Source organism: Gossypium raimondii, chromosome 1, assembly GCF_025698545.1.
Source record: "Gossypium raimondii isolate GPD5lz chromosome 1, ASM2569854v1, whole genome shotgun sequence".
NCBI classification, from domain to species: domain Eukaryota; kingdom Viridiplantae; phylum Streptophyta; class Magnoliopsida; order Malvales; family Malvaceae; genus Gossypium; species Gossypium raimondii.
The window spans coordinates 8,562,514-8,587,587 of NC_068565.1; the positions used below are offsets into that span (position 1 = coordinate 8,562,514).

At 33.1% G+C, this 25,074-nt stretch overlaps 4 protein-coding genes across 4 annotated transcripts; 3 read left to right on the forward strand and 1 right to left on the reverse strand.

Moving 5' to 3' along the window:
• The first annotated feature begins 315 nt into the window (after positions 1 to 315).
• On the forward strand, positions 316 to 2,477 carry LOC105780256 (polyubiquitin). Its single transcript, XM_012604479.2, has 2 exons — positions 316 to 483; positions 1,129 to 2,477. The coding sequence occupies exon 2, from the start codon at positions 1,129 to 1,131 to the stop codon at positions 2,272 to 2,274; it is 1,146 nt and encodes a 381-aa protein (XP_012459933.1). The 5' UTR covers positions 316 to 483; the 3' UTR covers positions 2,275 to 2,477.
• Positions 2,478 to 3,852: 1,375 nt separating this feature from the next.
• Positions 3,853 to 4,443, reverse strand: LOC105780272 (2S sulfur-rich seed storage protein 1). The gene has a single exon (XM_012604502.2). The coding sequence runs from the start codon at positions 4,386 to 4,388 to the stop codon at positions 3,969 to 3,971; it is 420 nt and encodes a 139-aa protein (XP_012459956.1). The 5' UTR covers positions 4,389 to 4,443; the 3' UTR covers positions 3,853 to 3,968.
• A 5,902-nt stretch (positions 4,444 to 10,345) lies between these two features.
• LOC105780281 (protein translation factor SUI1 homolog 2) lies at positions 10,346 to 12,114 on the forward strand. Its single transcript, XM_012604514.2, has 5 exons — positions 10,346 to 10,639; positions 11,219 to 11,300; positions 11,375 to 11,580; positions 11,671 to 11,724; positions 11,879 to 12,114. Exons 2-5 carry the CDS (start codon positions 11,264 to 11,266, stop codon positions 11,921 to 11,923), a joined length of 342 nt encoding a protein of 113 aa, XP_012459968.1. The 5' UTR covers positions 10,346 to 10,639; positions 11,219 to 11,263; the 3' UTR covers positions 11,924 to 12,114.
• A 2,815-nt stretch (positions 12,115 to 14,929) lies between these two features.
• On the forward strand, positions 14,930 to 15,782 carry LOC105780295 (MYB-like transcription factor ETC1). Its single transcript, XM_012604540.2, has 3 exons — positions 14,930 to 15,095; positions 15,327 to 15,414; positions 15,498 to 15,782. Exons 1-3 carry the CDS (start codon positions 15,038 to 15,040, stop codon positions 15,583 to 15,585), a joined length of 234 nt encoding a protein of 77 aa, XP_012459994.1. The 5' UTR covers positions 14,930 to 15,037; the 3' UTR covers positions 15,586 to 15,782.
• The last annotated feature ends 9,292 nt before the right edge of the window (positions 15,783 to 25,074 follow it).

Below are 25,074 nucleotides of genomic sequence, written 5' to 3' on the forward strand. Positions count from 1 at the left end.
GCTGACGTGAATGCGATTTCCTAACGCGTACCCTGACATCGCGCTGACGTGGACGCGATTTCACAGAAAAGAACCATTCCAATAAATAATTAAATAATGAGCCTATTTCAATAATTTTTAAAAATATAAGACTTTTATTAATAAATTACCCCATAAAACTACTTTAATTTTGAAAATAATTCTAGAAGGTTCTAGTACTTTTTGGGGGCAAAGAAAAGCCATAAACGGCAGCGTTGTCTTAAAGGCAAATATCTACCTTTCTTAAATCTCTGGGTCAAAGGAAAGACCAATCTTAGCGTGTAATCCAAGGTGATCCAAAACTCTACATAACACGTGGCTTCCTCTTTTCCGTACTTTTCCTTATTAAGTCGGCAATCTCCTCTTATAAATCTACGTTTTTCCTTCTAATTTCGCATCAAATTTCCAATCGTCTTTTCTTTTAATATTTGTTCAAAGCTTTCGATTATAAATCCCTCGCGAAAGGTAATCTTTGGTTTTCATCTTCTTTTCCTTCTCTCGATTCTTGATTTTCTTTTTAATTGTTGTCGTTGAACTTTTTTGGGTATATTTTTGTTCGATTTATTTAGGGTTTTTATCTTGTTGATTTCTTCAATTCGATCGGTTTTGAGATAAATAGTAGCATCTGTTTGTATAATTATCTCTTATTTTTTCGAATTCAAGATCATAAATCCTCGGTTGTTTTGGCTGTATAATTTATTGTTAATATTAGGGTTTCATCGTTTATTGCTGATCTAGTTTCTGGATCTAATTATAATTTATTTTTATTTCTTTCTTATGACTGTTATTTTCTTATGTTATCAATCCGTTGATTTTGTGTGATTTATTGGTGAGTCTAAGTTGGGTGGTCGGCACAAATTGGATGTTATTGTTCATGTTATTCGATTGGTAGATTGTATGAATTAAAATATTGTTGATTTCGGTTTTTAATTGCTTGATGTATTATTCATAATTTGTGGTGTAAGGTGTTATTTCAACTTTATATGTAGGTATAATCTATCCCGAATTTGATCTTGGTTGCTTCTACTCTACTTTTAGTTATTTGCTCTTCAAAAAATGTTATAATTTGGTTCATGCGAAGTAATTCTGTGTTTCATGTCGACACAACAGATGCAGATCTTTGTGAAAACTCTTACTGGTAAGACCATCACCCTCGAGGTGGAAAGCTCCGACACAATTGATAATGTCAAGGCCAAGATCCAAGACAAGGAAGGGATCCCCCCTGACCAACAGAGGCTTATCTTCGCCGGGAAACAGCTTGAGGATGGCCGTACCCTTGCTGACTACAACATCCAAAAGGAGTCCACCCTCCACCTTGTCCTTCGTCTCAGGGGTGGCATGCAGATCTTCGTAAAAACCCTTACTGGCAAGACAATCACCCTTGAGGTTGAAAGCTCTGACACAATTGATAATGTCAAGGCTAAGATCCAGGATAAAGAAGGGATCCCCCCTGACCAACAGAGGCTTATCTTTGCCGGTAAGCAACTTGAAGATGGTCGCACCCTTGCTGACTACAACATTCAAAAAGAGTCTACCCTCCACCTTGTGCTTCGTCTCAGGGGTGGCATGCAAATATTTGTCAAAACCCTTACTGGCAAGACAATCACCCTTGAAGTGGAAAGCTCCGACACAATTGATAATGTCAAGGCCAAGATCCAAGACAAAGAAGGTATCCCTCCTGACCAACAGAGGCTTATCTTTGCTGGTAAACAACTGGAGGATGGCCGCACCCTTGCTGACTACAACATCCAGAAAGAGTCTACCCTCCACCTTGTCCTTCGTCTTAGGGGTGGCATGCAGATCTTTGTAAAAACGCTCACTGGAAAAACCATCACTTTAGAGGTGGAGAGTTCTGATACAATTGATAACGTTAAGGCCAAGATTCAGGACAAGGAGGGCATCCCACCAGACCAGCAGAGGTTAATTTTTGCTGGGAAACAGCTTGAAGATGGCAGAACCCTTGCAGACTATAACATTCAAAAGGAGTCTACCCTCCATTTGGTGTTGCGTCTTCGTGGTGGTATGCAAATTTTTGTGAAGACCCTCACAGGAAAGACTATTACCTTGGAAGTTGAGAGTTCTGATACGATTGACAATGTAAAAGCAAAGATTCAGGACAAGGAGGGAATTCCCCCGGATCAGCAGAGGTTGATCTTTGCTGGGAAGCAGTTGGAGGACGGTCGAACTCTAGCTGACTACAATATCCAGAAGGAGTCTACTCTGCATCTTGTCCTTCGCCTCCGTGGTGGTTTCTGATTTGGGTCCTGTTAACCATTCTGCCTTTGGTGTTGTCTTGTTTTCTTTTTATTTCATGATGTTTAGCCATTAAAGTGGCAAAACCTTCTATTAGTTGAAGATCCTTGTGTTTTTTATTTTTAAGGTAATGATACTTTGGTGTGAAGTGGTTAGAGAGCCACAACTCAGTTACTATATTAAATAAGGTTCGGACTATTTCATAATCTCCTATCCTTAAAACATTCATTTGGCATGTTGCTGTGTCATATGTTCTGCAAGCATGTGCATTGTTGGGTGGTGAATGGTATTTAGCCTTTTGTTTTACGCCATAATCTTTTCTTTATAAAAGATTAAAATCACTGTATCAGTATCTAGCCAATTTTGGAGCTGTGAGATATGTGGTAGGGTGATTGAGTTGAGGAATTCAATGGTAAAACGGAATCCATGTGGGGCAGACATTAGCTTTCATAAATAAATCACTGCAGCAAAACCAACAATATTAATTTCTTCCCTTTTTCCCGAGAAACTAACCACAACTAAATAACTTCTCAATAACTAGCTGTATTTTTTTCAAAAGATGAACTATAGCCCCTGGAAATTACGGTTCTCAACTTCAAAACTTTTGAATCGAGTATCCATTCATGTATAAATGAGATAACCTAAAGGTGAACCAGTTAATGGGTGATTAAACAGTATTTACACCCTAGTTCATTACCTTTTCAAATGACACAAATTCTTTGTTTTTACACTAATCTAAATCTCTTAAATTTTTAGTTGGATCTCATTGTTACTCCGAGTAAAAGATTTTGCAAAACTACTTCGGTTTTTCTCTGAACTGACACAATCGAAGACGAGGCTGAAGATGGTGGTGTGTTGCCGTTTCCATCATTCTTATTTACTTGAGGGCTGGAGTGGTCAGCACCAGCTCCTGTTGACTCTGGATCTGCTTTGGGCAAATATGTTTCATCAGAATGTAACTTCCAAGGTTCACTGGATTTCAGAATCCACGACACTCCTCTAGAGAACTCTGGTATGCTCGTGGTGTCGGTTTAAAAAGTCTTCCAAGTGTCGCAAGAGATTTCAGTTGCTGCCCTAAAGAACTGATGAAGAAGAATGGAGGGTTTGATTTAGGGATGTATTTGATTGGACTCAAACTCGATTAAAATAATTCATAATTTGAATTTTGCTCAAGCACTGCCTTGCTTCAAGTGAAAGTTGCCACCTTATTTTCTTTGATCAATTATCATTAGAAATTATGCTGTCTTGCTTCTTGAATGAGTTTTTCTTTTGCCAAGGTTTTATTTAACTCCACACTTGGATCTAAACATTGTAAGTGGCATGTTCTCACCCTGCAACTCTCTTTCTGTTACCTCGTTCTATCTGCCTAATTATAATCATGGCTGTAGGCATCTAATTTTAAGACCTAAAGCTTTGTGAAAAATTAATAACAATTTGACACCCAATTTCATACACTTTACATCTTCCTACATTTGAATACGAAATTGTTAACATCTCATTTATCAGGTTCGTGTTCTTGGAATTTCAGTTATACAATCCCAAGCCGGTTACTGTTCCTAATTAAATTAAGAGATTTAAAACTTTTAACAAACCGCACACGATTATGTGCTCTTTATTGTGATGAAGAGAGCGAGTACAGCTAAAACACCAGAGTAACTAAGGGAGACATTACATTTATTCTTGAGAACATATTTTGTTTAAATCAAACTGCGAGATGGCGTGTCACACCTCCCTGGCTCCATCTCACATTCGGACATTATTTTCTTGGTAACCTTTTGCATGATCTCTCGCATCTGTTTGCTTCCCATTTGTTCTTGCATCTGTTGCATCTGTTGCATCGTTGCATGTCTTAAACCTTGACATCTGCATTGCGTATCCATCTTCTCTAGCTGCTGGCAACATGAGTCAATGTACCCGCCGGCTATATTGTCGCTGCCTTCGCCACCCCACTCTTCCTCCATGTACTTCTGGCAGTGCTTCAGGTGGGCTTGCTTCCTTATCTGCTGTTCACAGCTATCCCGGTTTTCCTCGCTTTCGACCGTCACAGATGTGATTGAAGCATTGGCAAGGAACAAAATGAGAGCCAGGGTGGCTAAGTAAACTGCGAGCTTTGCCATTGTTGATTTATGCTGGTATGGAGAAAATAATCAGATGAGAAGGGTGAGAAATGGGGTGGAGGAGTGATGGTAATTTATAGGAGAGTTGAACCTTTGCATGGGGAATACGTGTGATGTTGAAACTTGAAACCTAACACGTAGGTTAATTTCTGCATGCAAGAATGGACACATTTGTTTGTTTGGTTATGAAACTGCCTTAACTGGGATCGGTAGTATTCAGGTTCTCTGTGTAATTTTAAGATCTCCTGGGGATAAAATGGTTTCACTTTGCATCGGTGATCCAATTTGGATTCAACCCACAAACACTTAACGCAATTTGGATATTTTTCAAGCCCATGTATATGTTCAAAATTTTAAAAATATATAATAAAAAATGTTTGCGGTGCTTGGAAAACCTCCTTAAGTTGATCGTTACGCTCAGAGACTTCATTAGGTCAACTTCAAAGATGAGCTCACCAACATCTCACTTCAACGAACAGTGCATGGCTATGAAATATACAAACCACCTTTTATGACTTAAAAAAGAGGGTAATTTTTAATTTTCCGCCAATTGTAGCAGCTTACTTTTTAGGTATTTTATAATTAATTATTGTATTTTTAGTAATAGTAATTTAGGATTTAATTATCAGTAAAATAAGCGTTTGTATGCATTTTTTGATGTCTCGATGACCCGTAAAGGTTAACTTGGGCCTCGAGAGTGATTAATAGCTAATTAAGTGTGTAGGATGCCAATTCAGGCCAAGAGTCTTGTTGGGGATCAACCCGATTAAGCACCAAACAAATAAAAATAGCGGAAGAAATTGAGGAATTGAACACACAAAATTAACGTGGAAAAATCTCTTCAAAGAGGATAAAAAACCACCGGCAAAGATAAAACCTGGGCCCGATCCGACCCACCCATATTAATTTTTTTATTAATTTTATATAATTTTTAAATATATATAATACATCAAAATTACTAAAAATATCAAAATAAATATTTTCCAATAAATTGAAAATAAATTTTAAAAATATGTATTAACACTAAGATGCAACTTAACAAGCAAATGTCTCTAAAATAATAACAAAATTAACAAATGCCTCTAAAATAATAACAAAATTATCAATAAAATAAGTTTTATACAATATCTAAATAATAACAACAAAATAGTAGCAATATAATAGTAAAGTAGTAGCAAAATAGGGAGAAAACAATAAAAAAATAATATATATTAAAAAACAAAAAAATAGCATATTTTTTTTGTCCTTTAGTGAATTTGGGCCGAACTAGGCCCAAGCCAAAAATGCCTTACCTAAGGTAAGACCCTTTTTTTTATGGGCCTTATTTTTTGTCCAAACTCATTTTTCGGGCCTATATTTTTGCCCAAATCCTCCCACATTTCGAGCAAGCTGAGTGGCCCGACCAATGAACAGGTCTATCTTCATCGTCAACCTTAACCTCAACATTATTTAAATCATTCAAAAGAGTAATAAATTGACTAATGTGATCTTTAAGAAGCTCACATTCGTTCATGCGAAACGTAAATAGACGTTGTTTCAATACTAAAAGGTTAGCTAGAGACTTATTCGCATAAAGAGTTTCTAATCTTTTTCACAAGGCGAATGAGGTTTTTTCATCAATACCTCCTGCAATACCATATTCGCGAGACACAATTGAATTGCAGATAGAGCATTTTCATCAAGCTCTTACTATTTTGTCTTATCTAGATTCTCAAGCTTTTTTACCAGTATCGACCTTTTTCAGGCCGGTATGAACTAGAATTGCCATCATTCGAACTTACCACATACTGAAATTTGTGACACCATCGAACTTCTCAATGTCAAACCTTGTTGTTTCCATCTTTAAACGTGCTGATCTATAAAAATTGAATTAACTCTGATACCACTTATTGGGGATCAACCTAATTAAGCAACGAACAAGTAAAAAATAGCGAAAAAATTGAGAAATTGAACACACAAATTTAATGTGAAAAAACTCCTCCAAAGAGGATAAAACACCACGAGTAAATATAATTTTACTATAATGACAAAAGAACGAAGAGTACAAAAGATGGAGATAAAAAACTAAACCCTGAAACCTGAAAACAAAAAACCCTCAAAACGTAAACACAAAATTCTCTAAAAGTATTATAAATTTTAATATTTAGTGGGTGTCTTATCTAAGGTTGTAAAAGAGTCTTTTTATACGTTAAATTCGTAGGTCAAATAACAATAAAATAATTTAGACTAATCAGAGTTCAATTGAAACAAATAAACAGAGTTTAACTGGGAGATTATCTCTTAAATTTGATTGAAATATGAGTTATACTCAACAAATCCAAGGAACAATCGTCGAGTCGTGATACAAGGAAGCCCGTGCTGCAACATGGAACAACGAAGTGGCAAAGGCTGAAAATTCATTCGACATCGTGATGTGACGAGGAGTTTTCCCACATCACAATTGTAATGCCCAATTTATGCCTGGGGCCCAAAACCAAACCTAGCCCACTAACAGCCCATTACCCAAATGCAAGCCCAAATCAAAAACCCTACAGCAGCCCTGACCCATTCACAACAAGAAAACAAAAAACCTAACCCTAGGTGCGCCGTACCTAGGGTCTTCTGTCTTCTGCCACCGTCCCATCACCCCACTTGCCACCGCCTCTGACCAGCGCCTCACCGCCACCAACTCTGTCACCGCCATTGTCACATCAACCACTTGCACCTGCAAAGATCAAAATAGAAGTGGCAGTTTTTAAAAAATAGAAAAAATGTATGTTTCGGCTATAAGAAGCCATTTCAACTGAATGTAAAAGGGCATTTTTTTGAAAATAATAAAAGAAAACGGTTCAAAAAAAGAGCAAAGATTCAAAGGTTGTTTTCTTATTTTTGTTTTTGCTTTGTTTTTTTCCTTGATTTTTTTATTTCGAAATATTAAATAAAAAAGGAAAAAAGATGTTTTTTTTTACCTTTTCGTTGTTGCCAGAGTGCTCGGGGGGCGGAGGGCTGCATCGGAAGAAAAAAAAGAGAAATTTTTTGGACTCCCTTGCATTTGTGCATGTGGCCATGGCTTGCACGATGATGACGGCAGCGATTGCTTGATTCTGGTAGGTGGGTGGATGGGGAGAGGATATTTTGAGAAGAAAGGATTTTTTTTAAAAATGAAAGTTGAAATGAAATTTTTTGGAAAATTTGACTTAAATAGGCCTCCAAAACGACTCCATTTTGGGCAGGCCTCTCAGGCACCAAAACGACGCCGTTTTGGCTTGACCCGATTTGACCCGACCCGAAGCTCCTAGGATCCGCGTGTTTTCTGGCGCATGGGTTATTTGCGGGCGCGGTCCTCCTGCTTTTGTGACAGTTTACAATTTGGTCCTCAGTTGTTTTTTTCTTTTTAATTTTGCGGTACAATTTTTATTTTGTTTCACTTTGGTCAATATTGAAGTAGGGCATTCCCTGGGATGGGGATAATTTCCCATCTGGTCCCCGTCTCTTTTTAGCTCGTTCAAATTGGTCCCTTTCTTTCTTATTTATTTCTGATTTGCCCCCGAATTTTGTTTTAAAATCCAATTTAGCCCCCCTGTTTTATTATTTCAGTTATTTTATTATTAATATTAATAAATTTGATATTATTATGATTATGATTATTATTATCATTAGTATTATTATTATTATTATATTTCTATCTATATTTACTTATTTAAACTTTAAATATATTTATCTTATTATATATTGATATTATTATTTGCTTATTTATATCTTTTTATTTCAAACTTTGTTATATATATATACACACATACATAGATATTTTTATTTTTATTTTCATTATTGTTATTATTGTCTTATTTTATATTTATTTATTTATGTGTTCATTATTATTTTGAAAACGTTTTAGTCCTATTTGTTTATTTACTTATTATTTTATGTATAATTTATTTTATCTTATTTTTGTTGTTGTTGCTCGTATTATTTATGTTTACATCATCGTGTTCATTTTTGTTTTGTTACGCATAGTAACACTGTATTTTATTCCAACTTTTTCATGTTAGATTAATTTTATTCAATGCATAAATTATGATTTTTGAATAAGTAAAATCTCGTGTTTAGATTCGAGAAGGTCGTACCATAACTTACTGGGTTTCGATTTTCACAATAAATCTAAATACACGAATCTTTTCAAACTCAAGTTTTAAACGATCTCGAAAATTAAGAAAAGATCGTGTCCTAACTTATTGGGCATGATCCCTTTTCTAAACCCGAGATAATTAAATATATTTTTAAATAAGTAAATTTTTGGCATTCATTCGCGCATCGGAAATTCAAGACATTGTGTCCTAACTTACTGGATATAATTCTCTTTCTCGAATAACGTGAAATATGCCCTTTTCCCAAAATTTTCAACATTTCAATAAAAGATCGTATTTTAAATCTCTTCAAAGTTTTTAATTTTCGACACTAAGACATTAAGTAATCAACTAGGTACCAATTTTGGGCGTATCGAGGGTGCTAATCCTTCCTCATGCGTAAACGACTCCCGAACCCGTTTTTCTGAATTTCGTGGACCAAAATCGTTGTTTTAATAAAATCAAATCGTTTATTAAAGACAACCACTTTTCGAGGTGAGCCGATCACACCTCATCAAAAAGGATTGGTGGCGACTCCCATTTTCGTTTTCATTTTTAAAATCCAAGTCGACCCCGTTTTCACAAAAAATGGTGTCAACAACAATGACGCAGCGAAGACAAACCAAAATGAAGTTGATTCTTTGGACGACACTTTTGAGATATTTCCTTATTTGGACCCCAAGCATTTATCAAAATATTGCATTAATTAGAATCCAAAAATATATCTAGGTTAAATGGTCACCAAGTCACCGGTAGCATATATAAGTAAGCTTAGGATCACCTGAATGGTGGGCAAACTTAGACAGATAATTTTTACTAATCAATTTTTTGTTTTTTTTATTTTTATGTTCGCTTAGTCGAAACTTCTCTATTTCAATGTGAAGACATTTGCAAGCTGAGATTTCTCCGGAATCATGCTTCAATATATTTATTCATGAGCATTCTCTTATCTCTTCCCTTCCATTCTTTTATTTACCTTTTGTTAATCTAGTCCATTAATGTTTATATGTATGATAGATTATTGTGCTTTATTTACATCTTGCATGATTCGGTTTTATTTGTTAAGTAGTTATTTATTTGAAATTGTTTGTTTATTCAAGAGTACTTAGTATATTAGGGAGTAACGCCCCTGGTAGAATATCTAGATAGGTGACACCGGAAGGGTATTCTGTTGTGTATAACTTGTGCCAAGCAGTGAGATCGGGAGAGTGAAGATGAGACAGGAAAGATATTCTTAACTAAGGGTGATAAATAACTTAATCGAGAATAATTAACTATTTAATTAAACAATTAAAAATTTAATCGATAATAGGCTAGAGGCTCGCAAGGAGAAATCTCCTCTTCCAATCTCTTAAAAAATCATTTGCAGCTCCAACTTTCAAGTAAATTGTCGTCAACCGTAAAATCTATTTTTATCCATCTCAATAAAAAAATCTAATATTTTAAAAAATTAATTAAAAAATACCAAAATATTTCAAAACAATAAAAGATTGTTAAAAATTAAAATAAATTGCGTGTTACGTTATAATACAACCTCACCGAAAATGCATAAAATTTGGGCCAGTTTTACACATGATATTTATATCATACATAGTTTAACTAAATCACATTTTATCAATCTTAAATTTAGCAATGTTTATCAATAAATAATTTAAACTCATTATTTTTGTTTTTTAAAATAATCTTATTTATTTTTATTTCATCAAATTTATAAATATAAACAATTAAATATATATTTTAATATTTATACATAGCATTTTAATTTTCAATTTATCATACATCATATGGTATAAATTATATAATATTATAAACTTCGGACCTTAACCTATGTATTAAATGTTTTGTGTCTAAAACAATTTTTCAAATTTAATATTTTTTTCAAATCTTTTCAAATTCCAGTCAGCTTCCATAAAAGTTGAGGGTTTGAATTTACAAATTAATTGAGACTAAAGCCTGTAATTTAGTTGAAGTACAGGGACGAAGCATAAAAATTTGATATTTTGTATTTACGAGATATTTTGCTTATATGTTTTCTCTCTCAAAACTCAGCGCCAGAGAGCTCAGACTTCGATCATCAATTTTAGGGTTTTTTTTCTATTATTTCATAATCAGATTCTTGATTATCCAAAACTCTAATCTTCAGATCAGGTTTGTTTTCACCGCTTTTTTACTTTTTATTTTATTTATAATTGCAATCGATGATTTGATTGTGTAAATTCTCTTTGATGCTTGTTTTGGGTTTTATGTTTAATCGAAAAAAAAAGTGAAGATTTTCGGCTCCTTTTTCTGAAACTATTATCACAACCCTTGTTGGTACTCTTTGGGTATAATATAACTAAGCAATCCCTGCCTTTCTTACCAGAAAAAAAATTATTGATATAATTTAGCATTCCTTTTTGGTTAAAATTCACTGTTACCCTCTTTAGGTTAGATCAACATAATGGGTGCCCCTTTTGCGAAAAATGTCTATTTTTGTTCGTGGCTTATGCTTGGAGCTGCAGAAATCTATGTATGAATCTATGGTGCTTTATCTTTGTGTAGGTTTTTGCTTGACAAAGAATGCTAATTTTTTATTTTCATGAAATGTTTGTTTATGCTTTGATAGTTTGTTTTCCTTTTAGCAGAAAGTAATTTGATAAAATGTTTGATTGAGAGATGTGAAGAGAGATAAAACTTTATAATCTAGTCAAATGAAATCACTGATCAACATTTGGCCTTGCAATGTAGGTCTTAGTTTTCTAGTTGTTGGGCTCTTTCGACCAGCTAAGTTTCATGTCTGATCTTGACATCCAGATTCCTACTGCCTTTGGTAAGCATTTCCCTCTCATACCAAATTGTCTCGGTATCGAAAAATCTAACTAGTACCCATTGTCGTTCTGCTAGATCCGTTTGCTGATGCAAATGCTGAAGACTCTGGTGCCGGTGCCAAGGAGTATGTGCATATTCGTATTCAGCAGCGGAATGGTAGGAAAAGCCTGACCACGGTCCAGGGGTTGAAAAAAGAATTCAGCTATAACAAAATTCTTAAGGACCTCAAGAAAGAGTTTTGTTGCAATGGCACTGTGGTCGAAGACCCTGAATTAGGGCAGGTGTGTGTCTAACCACCTAAGAAAGTGATCGACTTTGGCTTCCATCTTTGCTCTTGATTGTTAAGTTTATTATACTTGGGTTTTTTGTAGGTTATTCAGCTTCAAGGCGATCAAAGGAAGAATGTTTCCACCTTCCTTGTTCAGGTCATTGCCGTTACCCTTTCATTTAGATATTCTTAAAACCAGCTAGAGTTTTCCAATTTTGACATAACTATTTTCGTTTCGTTAGTCATGCATGTGCCGAGCTTCGTATTTTCAATTCACCGCATGTTGAATTCTTATTTGCTTTTGTGAACAGGCCGGTATTGTGAAGAAGGATAACATCAAAATCCACGGCTTTTAAAGTTGCAACGGCTAAATTTTCTTCAAGTCTATCCTATTCTGAAACTCCTATATATGTAATGTTATAATATGTTTATAGTGGTGTGATACTGATAAATGCACCCTGTGACTGTGTTTCTTGTTGTGCTTTCAACTCTTTAGCCCTATGTGATGCTGAATGGCGATGTTAGCTTTAATTATTTCTATTTCTCACATGGTTGTTGCTACCATCATCTTTAGTAAAAACTATTTGACAGGTTATTCCCTTTCACATCGTATTTTGCCAGTTTTTTAAGTGGATTGAATTGGTATCGGCATATGAGTAATAGGTTCTTAAAGTTGACCGTGTACCCAATGCTTGGTTACTGGATAAGTTTTTGGTGCATTTTTTTTACTTGTTTTTGCTCGAATAACAGTTAAAAGAGGAGTATAAGTCAATCGTAATTAGTTTTATAAGATTTTGTAATTTAAGAATTCCAAACTTTTGAATCGGATATTGCTAGAATTTCGTTGGAATTTGGACTCACCATACTAGCTTTGCTTTGACTAGTGGTTGAGATCACTCGTGATAGTAGCGAGTCTACTTTCTATTTTTGGTGGTTCTTGGTTTCCATGATGTTTTGGTGTCGTTTTTTTGGCCTTCTTTATGGGGGCGTGCATGCCGTTGATGGTAAAATTCCCCTTGGCCCCCGAATATCTTGGTTAGGGGTGAGCAAAACTCGATTCGACTCGAAAAAATCGAAAAAAAATTCGAATTTCGAGTTAAACGAATCGAGTTATTCGAATCAACTCGAATTTTTTTTCGAATTTCGAGTTCGAATCGAGTTGAGTTTTTAAATTCGAATAACTTGAATAATTCGAATAATTCGAATATTAAACTATAATATTTTACATTTTTACCCCAAACTCCTAAACCTTTTTACTTTTCCCTTAAAACTTTTACTCCTTCCCACTTTTCCCCCAAAACTTTTACTCCTTCCCACTTTTCCCCCAAAACTTTTACTCCCCTCCCCTCCCAACCCCCCAATCTACCCAAAATCCATTTCCCACCAAAATTTTACTCTCCCATTTATTTTTCTCAAAATTTTACTCCCAAAACCCTCAAAACTTTTATTTTCTCCCAAAATTTTACTCCTTCCACTTTTCCCTAAAACTTTTATTCCTTCCCATCCCACCTCCCATCTACCCCAAACCCTCCCCCTCCAATTTTTTTTAATATTTTCCTCCAAAATTTTACTCCCCTATTTACTTTCCTCAAACTTTTATTCTCCAAAACTTTTATTTTCCCCTAAACTTTTACTTCTCACCCTTTACCCTCAAATAAAAATCAAAATTATCCAAAAATTCACTAAACATAAATAGTAATAATTTTATTTATATCTACTATTTATATTATTAAATTAAATTTCACATTTTATATTATTTATATTATTTATATTATTGAATTGTTTAGTCATATTGAATATTTATATTAAAATTGAATTATTAATTATGCCATAAAATATTCGTGTTAAAATTTTATATTGGTATCAATTTCACATTTTATTTTTAAAATAACTTTTATTAAAAAATCATATTTTTACATTTAATATATTTTTAATTCCAAAATACATAGTGACAAGAATTTGAAGATAATTGAAACAACTACGCAAGCAAAGAAGCTAACCAATATATAAAAAATTAATAAATAAATTATGAGGTGATGAAAGTTAATAAAAAATTTAATTAAGGTGGGTGACAGTGGTTACAAGGACCCAAAATTATTTTTTAAAATTTAACTCGAATAAATATATTCGATTCGATTCGAATTCCATCTCACTCGACTCGATTCGAGAAAACTTCAAATAAAGTTAGGATGATAAAATGAGATTCGAAAACTCGATTAACTCGAAAATTTTCGATTCGATTCGATCGAATGCTCAACCCTAATCTTGGTCACTCATTCGCTCTCCTCCTGTTGTATTTTCTCTGAACTTTTCAGGCCTTACCGACTGTATTGTTCTATTCTTTAATGGATTGATATGTTAAAATAAATAAATAAATCTATATGTATAGCATTAAAAGGAGAGTCAGGCTTTGATAATTCGATAGAGATAGATAGTTCTCAGATGTTATCTTACCCTACCTATTCTTGTTCGGTTATGATAAAGTAAATGGGTAATATACCATTTGCTACTTTTGGTTTGGGTACTTAATTTGAATATTAAAGCCAAATTGAGGTACTTAGATGAGAAAGAAAAAGTCAAGTATCGAAATTAAATTCAAGTATCAAATAATATATTAACCCTAAAATAAATAAAAACCACAAGCCAGTTTCAATGAAATCAAGTAGCATATGGCTAGCATATGGGGGAGTTCCAGGGTGAGGTCCATAAAAAGAACCAACATATATAAATCGATGTAAAGTGAGTAAACCACTTTTTCCTGCTATGCAAGCATGCTGCAATGGTGGGTCCTCCCCATGCATAGTTTGATGAGTAGTACACAACATTCCCATCCAAGGGAATAAAATAATCCTTCCTTTTTGTTATCTTTGGAATTACAAGATTTGGGTGTTGATTTAGAACGTCACAGGGACTGTACTTGCAACGTTTTTCTAATTACAAATGGCCTGAGATAGACCCCAAACCTCAAACCACAAGTTTAATTAAGTAAATTTGCTTTGAAAATGAAGTTTTTAAAGTGCTCTTCTAACTTTACAAACAATTCTCAGCTGTAATATCAGTTAAAAACACCATGATTCTGCTACAGAACAGTGCAGATGGATGAGAATAACCTGTTGAGATAACTCTGAAAACAACATGATTGAATCGTGGCAAGGTTTCCCAAGTACAAAAACTGATTGGATGCTACTTTTGGCACAATACACAACCTTTTTTTATTTATTTAAACCAATGTGTTATGTCTGAAAAATCAACTTTATATCCCTACTAGTATAACATTTCACCTAACATATACCATCACCAAATTCCTTATTCCATTCGCCAACTAACTTTCCATTTCCCAACTAACATGTAGGAGAATTTTTATTTTATTTTTGCTATATGATCGCATTTGGAACTGTATTTAAATGCCTCTAAAACATCTCCAAACTCAAATTTCTATTTTGACTCTCTGACTCATAAATATTAAGAAAATGGCTGAATCTGAATATTCTTCGAGTGAAAATGCATCTATGGACTCCGACTCCATAGGTAAAATTTCCTTAGCCTTGTTCTTCAAAATCCCATGTTTTCTTTTCCACTACTGTTGAGATTTTCCTTTTTGCATCATTGCTTCTTCTTCTTCTTCTTCTTCTTTTTTGAATGCTTTTGGTCTATGACAGGATAAAGCTAGTCCTTTTCTTATCTTTTACATTTTGCAGCTATTAAAAGTTTTTTATTTTTGTAAAGCTTAAGTGAATTTTTCTAAACTCGATTTTACAGAGGATCAAAGTAAACAAGATTTGGAACTTCAATTCTCAGAAGATGAGGAAACACTAGTAATCAGGATGTTTAATTTAGTTGGAGAAAGGTACATGTCAACATGAGCAAACTGGGTTTATTTTTTAACATTTTTATGTGAAAAAAAGGAGGTTGAATATGCTATTATATCAGGTGGGGTTTGATCGCTGGGAGAATCCCTGGAAGAACAGCCGAGGAGATTGAGAAATATTGGAACACAAGATACTCAACAAGCCAGTGAAAAAACATTCTGGGAATTTTGCTCAAGTTTGGTGGTAGGCAGCATGATTAATTATGATGTTATTGTTATAACATAGGAATGTTGAATGTAGATGTAAGTTGGCTGTGTTTCTCGTATCCTATCCATCCCTTCTATTCCAATTTTATTTCCCTCTAGTTTTTATAAGAAATTAGTGAAGGAAAATTATATTTATTTAATTCCAGATTCTCTAATATCCCATCATCATCTATTCAACAGAAAATTGCAGCAAATTAGTTCTTGTTGTCTAATGCATTTCTTTTTAAAAACGAAAGACAATTCCAGTACTAATGGCAGAACAAATAATAGCGCTTCCAATATGCATCACTAAATTTAGGGAGTCTAAAACACATCTAGATGTAAAAATAGAACGTCGGTAATGACAAACGAGAAATAAAAATAAATAACACACATATTTTTATGTGGATACCCTTTCGGGAAAAATCCACGGGCAGAGGAGAAGAAAATTCACTATGTCGAATTCGAATGATTACAAGAGGAGTTTCGACTATATCTATTTATAGGTTGAAAAACTTAATTCTAATCAAAGTCAAATATATTATGTTAATAAATGCTAAATATATTATACTCATAAATACTAAATCTTCTAGAAAGAATATATATTTTGTTTAACTTGACTTGAAAGCAATCTCTTAGAATTTGGGTCACACAACTCTAACAATCTCTATCGTGACACGAATTCTCAACGAACAAATTTTTCACCTCTTCCATAAAACCCTTTAAGGGTTTAACTTCAACAATAAACACCAACCAAGTCTAAGCAATACTCAAACTTGACTATAGGAAGTGGCTTAGTCATCATATCTGCAGAATTTTCATGAATACTAATTTTGCTCACAACAATATCACAAACAAAATGATATTGAACATCAATGTGTTTTGTTCTCTCATTAAACATTTGATTTTTGGTAAGGAAGATGACACTCTGACTGTCACAAAATACTGTACTGATTTGAAGGTCTTCATTGAGTTCACTAAAGAGTCCTTTCAACCAAATAACTTCTTTACAAGCCTCAGTAATCGCCATATACTCAGCTTCAATGGTAGACAAAGCGACTGTAGTTTGTAAAGTGGCTTTCCAACTAATTGTACAACCTCCGATTGTAAAGACATAACCTGTGAGAGATCTTCTTCTATCAAGGTCTCCAGCAAAATCAGCATCAACATACCCAATGACTCTATTTCTAATTCTTCCAAACTGTAAGCAAACATCAGTAGTACCTCGTAAGTATATTAAAATCCACTGATCTATTTTCCAATGTTCTTTACCGAGATTCGCCATGTATCTGCTAACTGCATTGACTGCATATGATAAATTTGGACGTGAACAAACCATAACATATATGAGAGATCCCACTGCACTAGAGTATGGAACATGTGACATGTACTCAATCTCATCATCTGATTGTGGAGATAAAGCCGATGAAAGTCTGAAATGGGCTGCTAAAGGAGTATTAACAGGCTTAGCACTCTACATATTAAACCTGCAAAGAACTTTCTCAATGTACCCCTTCTGACTTAGGTGCAATTTACTTACTTTCTATCTCTGAGAATCTCCATACCAAGTATCTTCTTTGTTGGTCCCAAATCTTTCATCTAAAATTCTTCACTTAGTTGGGCCTTGACCTTTCTTATCTCTCCTTTATCTTTTGCTGCTATCAACATGTCATCAACATAAAGGAGTAAATACACAAAAGAACCATCACTGTTTTTCTTAAAGTAAACACAACTGTCAGAACTACTTCTTTTGAAATCATGAGAAGTCATAAAGGAATCAAACCTCTTATACCACTGTCTTGGTGACTATTTCAAACCGTAAAGGGACTTTTTCAGCAAGCAAACACAGTCCTCTTTTTCTAAGACTATAAAACCCTTTAGTTGTTGCATGTAAATATCATCCTCAAGTTCTCCATGCAAAAATGCAGTTTTTACATCTAACTGCTCAAGCTCCAAATCATGCATGGTCACAATACCAAGCAAAGCTCAAATCGAACTATGCTTAACAACTGGGGAGAACACATCTGTGAAGTCCACTCCTGAAATTTGACTGTAACCCTTTGCAACAAGCCTTACTTTATATTTGGTTTCTTCAATTTCTGGAGTCCCTTCTTTCTTTTTAAACACTCATTTACAACAAACAACCTTTTTACCTTTAGAAAGTTTCACAAGATCCCATATTCTGTTTTTGTGGAGTGATTTCATCTTCTCTTGCATAGCAAACATCCATTTTTCTGAGTTTTCACAACTAATTGCCTCAGATTAATTAGATGACTCTTAGTTTGCATCTGTATCTTCAACCATAGTTAAAGCATAAGCAACTAGATCAACCTCGGCATACTTCTTTGGAGGTTTAATTTCCCTTCTAGTTCTGTTTTTGGCAATAGAGTATTGTGGTAAAGAAGCAACTCTATTTTGAATTTTTGTACTGACTTGAGGAGTCGACTCTGTTGTAGATTTTGGATTAATCTGATGCTCCACTTGTTTTTGATTTTCTTTATTGAAAGAGTCTTTAAGAGATAAGTTAGGTAGCATAGCAGTTTCATCAAAAACAACATCTCTGCTAATCATAACTTTTCTATTTTCAGGACACAATAACTTATACCCTTTTACTCCAACTTTATAACCAAGAAAAACACATTTAATGGATCTCGGTTCCAATTTTCCATTATCAACATGAGTATATACAGGACACCCAAAGATCTTTAAATCAGAATAGTCAGTAGGATTACCAGACCATACCTCTTGTGGAGTCTTTTTTCTCAAATGGCAACGGATGGAGATCGGTTGACCAAAAAAATACAGTAGAGGCTGCTTTGGCCCAAAACGACTTTGGTAAGTTGGCATTTGACAACATACATCGAACCTTCTCCATGATCGTTCTGTTCATTAGTTCTACAATGCCGTTTTGCTGTGGAGTATGACGAATTGTCAAGTGTCTCACAATCCTTTCTGACTTGCACAGTTTATTAAACTCATCAGAACGGAACTCTAAGCCATTATTTGTGCGGAGGTATTTTATTTGTTTTCCCGTCTATTTTTCAATCATAGTTTTCCAAGACTTAAATGTGAAAAACACATTGCTTTTTTGCTTCAGGAAAAACGCCTAAACTTTTCTAGAAAAATCATCAATAAAAGTTAGCATATAATTAGCTCCACCTCTCGAAGGCACTTTAGATGGCTCCCAAAAATAAGAATAAATATACTCCAACATTCCCTTCGTGTTATGGATTCCTCTAGTGAATCAAACTCTCTTTTTCTTCCCAAAAACGTAGCGCTCACAGAACTTTAGTTTGCAAATTCCTTGCCCATCAAGAAGTCCTCTTTTGTTCAATTTTGCCATGCCATTCTCACTCAAATTCCCAAGGCGCATATGCCAAAGTTTAGTAATATCATCATCTGACAAGGAAGAGGAAGCGATAGTTGCATCACCAGTAACAGTAGAACCCTGCAAAACAAATAACTTGGCAGTCTTTCTCTGCCCTTTCATCACAACGAATGAACCTTTGGAAATCTTCAAAACCCCACTTTCAGTTGTGTATCTGTACCTTTTTGAATCAAGAGTACTCAACAAAATTAAATTTCTCTTCAATTCTGGAACATGTCGCACGTCACTAAGTGTTCTAAAAACTCCGTCAAACATCTTAACTTTAATCGTTCCAACACCTGCAAATTTACACGAGGCATTATTTCCCATCAAAACAACACCTTCAGACACTGTTTCGTAAGTTGTAAACCAATCCTAATTGGGACTCATGTGGAAGGTGCAACCCGAATCAATGATCCACTCCTCGCCCACTTTAAAATTGTTGACAGAAGCGACTAGAAGTTCACCATCGTTGTAGTCTTCTACAACATCAGCTTCACCGGAATTTTCTGGTTATTTTCCCTTTTGATTTGCAGTCTCCCTTTTAATCTTGTTCTGTAGCTTACAACACTCAGATTTAATGTGTCCTTTCTTCTTGCAGAAGTTACAAGTTTTACCTCTATTTGAATACTTCGATTTACCCTTAGATTTACCGCGAAGATTTCATTCCTGTGTCCTTCCACGATCATCATCAGCATTCCAATCTTGTCTCCCACGAGCAATGAGACCCTTTTCCCTTAGAGTCGGGTTTAACCACAAGATGCTTCATCTTATCATACGAGGTCAAAGAATCATAAACCTTATCAATTTTGAGAAACTCACGGTTATATTTAATCGTGTCTCTAAAGGTTGAATAAGACGGGGGAAAGGAACAAAGTAGAATCAACCCTAGATCTTCCTTATCATACTAAACCTCCATGACTTCCAAGTTTAAGAGAATTTCTTTAAATACGGTTAAGTGTTTGTGTACAGACGCACCTTCCTCTAAACGACGAGCATAAAGACGCTACTTCATATGCAACTTGCTGGTTAGAGTTTTCGACATATATATTTGTTCCAGCCTCTTCCATAATGCAGCGACTGTTTTCTCCTTCATCACATCCTGCAAAATTTCGTTAGACAAATGCAGATGTAACTGTGTTAACACCTTTCGATCCTTACGCTTCTTCTCTTCATGCGTTAATGTCGTTGGCATCTTATTTGTAATGACTCAAAATTCACGGGCATCGAAAAAATACATTATCGGGCCTCCGTCTTAGCAAACCGAGTCCGTAAATAAATATTAAGAGTAATTGTGAGTTTGGTAGTATGTTTAAATAGGCTTTAATTAAGTGAAATTAGCTCAAATTAGAGAAAATAGTAAAAAAAATGACTAAATTGAATTAGGGGTAAAAGTTTAATTATAGATTAAAATAAAATAAAGGGGATTAAATAGGAAATTATGCTTATTTCATCAGGTGAGGCGGCAAATGGGGAGAGTTTATTATTATTATATAAATATTATTATGGTTTTATATTAAAATAGTGACAAATGTATGGTGGTGATAATAAACATGTGTAAAATGCATAAAAATACACTTGTAGTATATTTGTATATTTTCTTAAATAATAAGCAAAAGATATTTATTAGTTATAATTATAATCTAAAATAAATAAAGACAAGTGTAAGGTGATTGTAAAATACAAGTGTTAATTAAAATATGTACATTTGTATTAAATTTACTTATCATTTAAGTACTAGATATTTGTTATAATTATATATTATATTATTGTTAAATTAATAAACAAATATGATACAAAGAAAGTAAAAAGGAGTAAAAGGGCAATTAAATCAAACGGTTAATCCTTAAAATCCGAGATTTTAAGTTTTAATAAATATATTATATTATTGAATAATATTTATATATTATATTATTATATTATATATAAAGTAAAGTAAAGAAAGAAAATAGAGGAAAAATAGAAACAGAATAGGGACGAAACAGAAAGCAAAGAAAAGAGAAAAGAAAAGAAGTTTAGGGTTTTCAAGGTTTAATTCTAAATTGGTAAGTTAAATTAAGTTCTTTTCTTGTAATTTTTGAGTTTTATGAACCTAGAACAAAATATTATCAAGTATATGCTGAAAATTTTGGAAGTTATTAGATTTTTAAACATTAATTTTGTTAGGTAAAAGTGTGAATTAGAAATTGAATTAATAAAATTTCTAATTGGAATCGGAGATGTATTAAATTGTAAAATAAGTTATAAATTTTATATAATAAGGACCAAAATTGTAAGAATTTCAAAACTAGGAATTAATGATAAAAATTAGATAGTTAAGTTTAAGTTTAGTTGAAATTGAGTAGAAATGAGGTATGAATTGAAATAGAAAAATAAATGAATCTATTTAGGGATTAAATTGAAATTGGGATGAAAGTAAAATAGAAATTCAAGTATTAGATGAAAAATTTATATTGTATTAATGATTATAGAAATTATCTTAATTTTTCATAGCTAATATCGCACCCGAGGCATCCATGAAGAAAGGAAAAGAAAAAGTGAAAGAGGAGTAGACACGAGAAGCACGGTTTGTATTACTATAATTCAAATTACTTTTTATTAAATGATATATTTTAATTTATATGTATGATAAGTGAAATATAATGTAAGTATTATTATTAAGTTGAAAGAAATTCAATTGAATGAAGAATATATGTGTGGAATTGAAATGAATATTGACTTGAAAATGGAAAAAGTGAATTTTGAATTGAATGTGATTGAAAGTGAAAAAGTGAAACTGAATTGAAATGTGAAATTGGAGACCCTATTAACTAATCGGGCTGAGTCGAATATAGTTGGCATGCCATAGGATTGGAAGAGTTCAGGGATACTTCGACCTCGAGTCGATGAGACACTGGGTGTCACTATATTTCTTCGGATAGATTCGATGAGGTACTGGGTACCAACTTTCTTCGGCTTTGCCGATGAGACACTGGGTGTCAACTATTGCTTCGAACTATCCGATAAGGCACTGGGTGCCATATTGGAGTGTTTGGTTGGATCCGTGTATCCGCCAAAGTCCAAGTTTTGTTAATAGGGTAAATAATGAAATGATAAACTGAATGAGTTGATCAATCGAGCTATTGAAATGAAATGAAAAGTTGAATTGTGAATTGAAATGTGATATGAGATTGAGAAATGAATCTAAGGTTCATGATGTGTCCAAGTTCCAAATTGTGGATATATGATATTAATTGATGAATTGTTATTGTTGAAATATGAAATTTGAGTTTAAATTTGTATGTATGATTTTATGCATTACATGTTTATTAATATTATAATTTGAATTATGGTAATACCACTGAGTATGAAATACTCAGCGTACAGTTGTTTCCGTGCGCAGGTCATTAGAGTTCAAGGTCCAATTCAGCATCCAGAAATATCCTAACTCTATCAAGAAAATTTTGGTGATGTATTTCTTCCTTTTGTTTATGTGGCATGTGCTAGGTGATTGTACACAAGTCGTATATATATATATATATATATATATGTAAATATATATGCTAAATGATCTTGGTTGTAAGTAAATGGTTATAATCTTTTGGATGATAAATAAAGTTTAAAGTTATAAATTATTAAACTTAGTATTAAATCTTGAAATGAAATGAAAGATATGAATTAGTTTTTTTACATGTTAACTTTAACCTTTTATAATTAAAGTAGTAAATCAATTTATTAAGCATGATTTAGTAGTGTTTTAAAGTATAAAATCATTAACTGAAATATTGGTATTGGTTTGTTTTTGGTTTTAAGTTTGTAGGGGTTTTATGTAAAATAAGTAAAAATCTGTCAATTTTTTTAAATGAAGCCAATTAGCATAAATTTATATGAATTTATGATTCTTTTATATATGTTCGTTATTTATCTAAGAATTATTTATAAATTGTCCGAGATGTCCAATAATGCCTCATAACCCTGTTCCGGCGACGATTTAGGGCTAACGGGTGCTACATTATCTATCCCTAGCAATGCATCCTCCAAATCCATCTCTAACTAAAATTGTATATTCCAACTAAATTAATAAATAATGATATCATAAAATATTTGTTTCATGGTTACTAACTTAGGGCCAGTTCTTTATTGCTTTTGAGAAATGCTTTTGAGAAGTGCTTTTCAGAAGTACTTTTGAGAATTACTTTTGAGAAATTTGAGTGTTTGGTATTGCTGTCAAAAAGTGCTTTTGAAAAATAAAATGTCCATTTTAGACATAAGATTATAAAGTAACAAATATGTATTTAAATAATGTTCAAATTAGTTAATATTATGATATTTTAGCAAAAATATAAAAATAATTTATTATAACTTATTGTTAATACTTTAATATATAATATTAATTTTAAATATTTCTAAGTAATTAATATTAATTATTTATAAAATTTAATTTGAATAAATAAACTATATTTAAATATTTAAATATAAAATTAAATATTTGTAATTAGATATTGACACAATTGTATTATTATAAAAATTATTTTTATTTTTAATTAATGCTTTTAACACATTTGTATTATTTTATTTTAAAATGTATTTGAATATATAACTCATATTATATACTAACATAACATAGAAAACATAAACCTAATGAATTAAAATATTACATATATTTGGATTAAAGTTTTAAAAGGGATAATATTTATATACCAAATATAAATACTAAAAATTTGTCAATAGCATTTACAATTTAAAGTGAATCCATTAAACTAGATGCTATATTTGATAAGCATCTGAAAATGATTTGGTTATATTCAATAAATGATTTGGTTAATACAATACTTATATTTGATAAGCATATGAAAATGAAAGTTGAGACTGTCTGATGAAGAAGGCAAAAAAGAATATTTCATGGAAAGAAGATTGTTAGGATGAATTCTTCAATTCCAATCATTTAAATAACGGGTCTCAGGAACCAAGCAATATGCCAAATTAGTAGACAGTCCACATCATTAACATTGCATAATGTTTTAAGATGAACAAGAAAGGAACTAAAGTGTCTACCGAGGAGTAACATAATGCTATTTTTGTAAATAAAGTACAGAAAGTGTATAAATAGATGGTTGAATAATACACATCCAGAAAAGATCATTGCCAATAAGCCACTAACAAAGTAGCCTCATAAACAAAGAAATAGTTCTTAGGTTCTGCCTAAATTTCATGATAATGACATAAAACTACATCAAAGATCAGAGTCGAACTTTGTTCATAAGAACATAAAATAAATCATTGGCAAGAAACAATTTTGCAGCATGACATATGTGTTGAGCATCCAGAGGAAATAAGAAATTGTCAGCCAGTGGCTCTCATCTTACTCGCCAACATAGTAGTGTCGCCTTACCATGGCATCCTTAACCCCCATATGACATATATACAAACAGCCACCCCTAGAAAGGCAATTCCACTTCATATGTAGCGAAATAAAAATACCCTGCTTCATACTTTTTTCCTCATTTAGCAAGAAAGTTTCTTTACGGATTATGACCAAACATAACTCCAAAGGAATAGACAGTTTACAAGATCATGCTTCAGCACAAGATAAGAAGAAAGAAAAAAGAAACACAAAATAAAAACAAGAAAACACACGTACAAACATGCACATACCAACATAACGTAAAGAGTCACTCCACAAGACCATACATCCGCCATCCGAAAAGAAATCCAATCCTAAATACAATCGAAACCGCAAGTGTGAAAACCTCTCGCTTTGGAAAGACTTGATAAAACTCGCTACAGTTTATCTTTCTTGTGATAAAATATTCCACATGGTATCGCTTTCATGGTCACTATAATGAAAACATCACCATAAAGCAAAACTAGTGTAATAATGTATCGCTATGGATTTCCAACTATTGTTAAAGATGATTGATCATTTACAAAGCATATAATCACTCATAACATGTGCCAAGAAACACCAGCTGATCTTTAGAACAGCATGTAAAGCCATCAATTACTTTAGCACACAAGATCATTTATCATACATTTTCAGGATTAATGTAAAAGTATCGTGTCTACTAGTTTGAGGAATTGAGATGCGCACTGAGGGGATCAGTTGA

Bases quoted from the DNA above. Each gene is read 5' to 3' on its own strand.
- LOC105780256 (XM_012604479.2), top strand. From the start codon at position 1,129: ATGCAGATCTTTGTGAAAACTCTTACTGGTAAGACCATCACCCTCGAG.
- LOC105780272 (XM_012604502.2), bottom strand. From the start codon at position 4,388: ATGGCAAAGCTCGCAGTTTACTTAGCCACCCTGGCTCTCATTTTGTTC.
- LOC105780281 (XM_012604514.2), top strand. From the start codon at position 11,264: ATGTCTGATCTTGACATCCAGATTCCTACTGCCTTTG. The intron at 11,581-11,670 runs GTGTGTGTCTAA...GGTTTTTTGTAG, and splicing joins AAGACCCTGAATTAGGGCAG to GTTATTCAGCTTCAAGGCGA. The intron at 11,725-11,878 runs GTCATTGCCGTT...TTTTGTGAACAG, and splicing joins TTTCCACCTTCCTTGTTCAG to GCCGGTATTGTGAAGAAGGA.
- LOC105780295 (XM_012604540.2), top strand. From the start codon at position 15,038: ATGGCTGAATCTGAATATTCTTCGAGTGAAAATGCATCTATGGACTCC. The intron at 15,096-15,326 runs GTAAAATTTCCT...TCGATTTTACAG, and splicing joins TATGGACTCCGACTCCATAG to AGGATCAAAGTAAACAAGAT. The intron at 15,415-15,497 runs GTACATGTCAAC...CTATTATATCAG, and splicing joins TTTAATTTAGTTGGAGAAAG to GTGGGGTTTGATCGCTGGGA.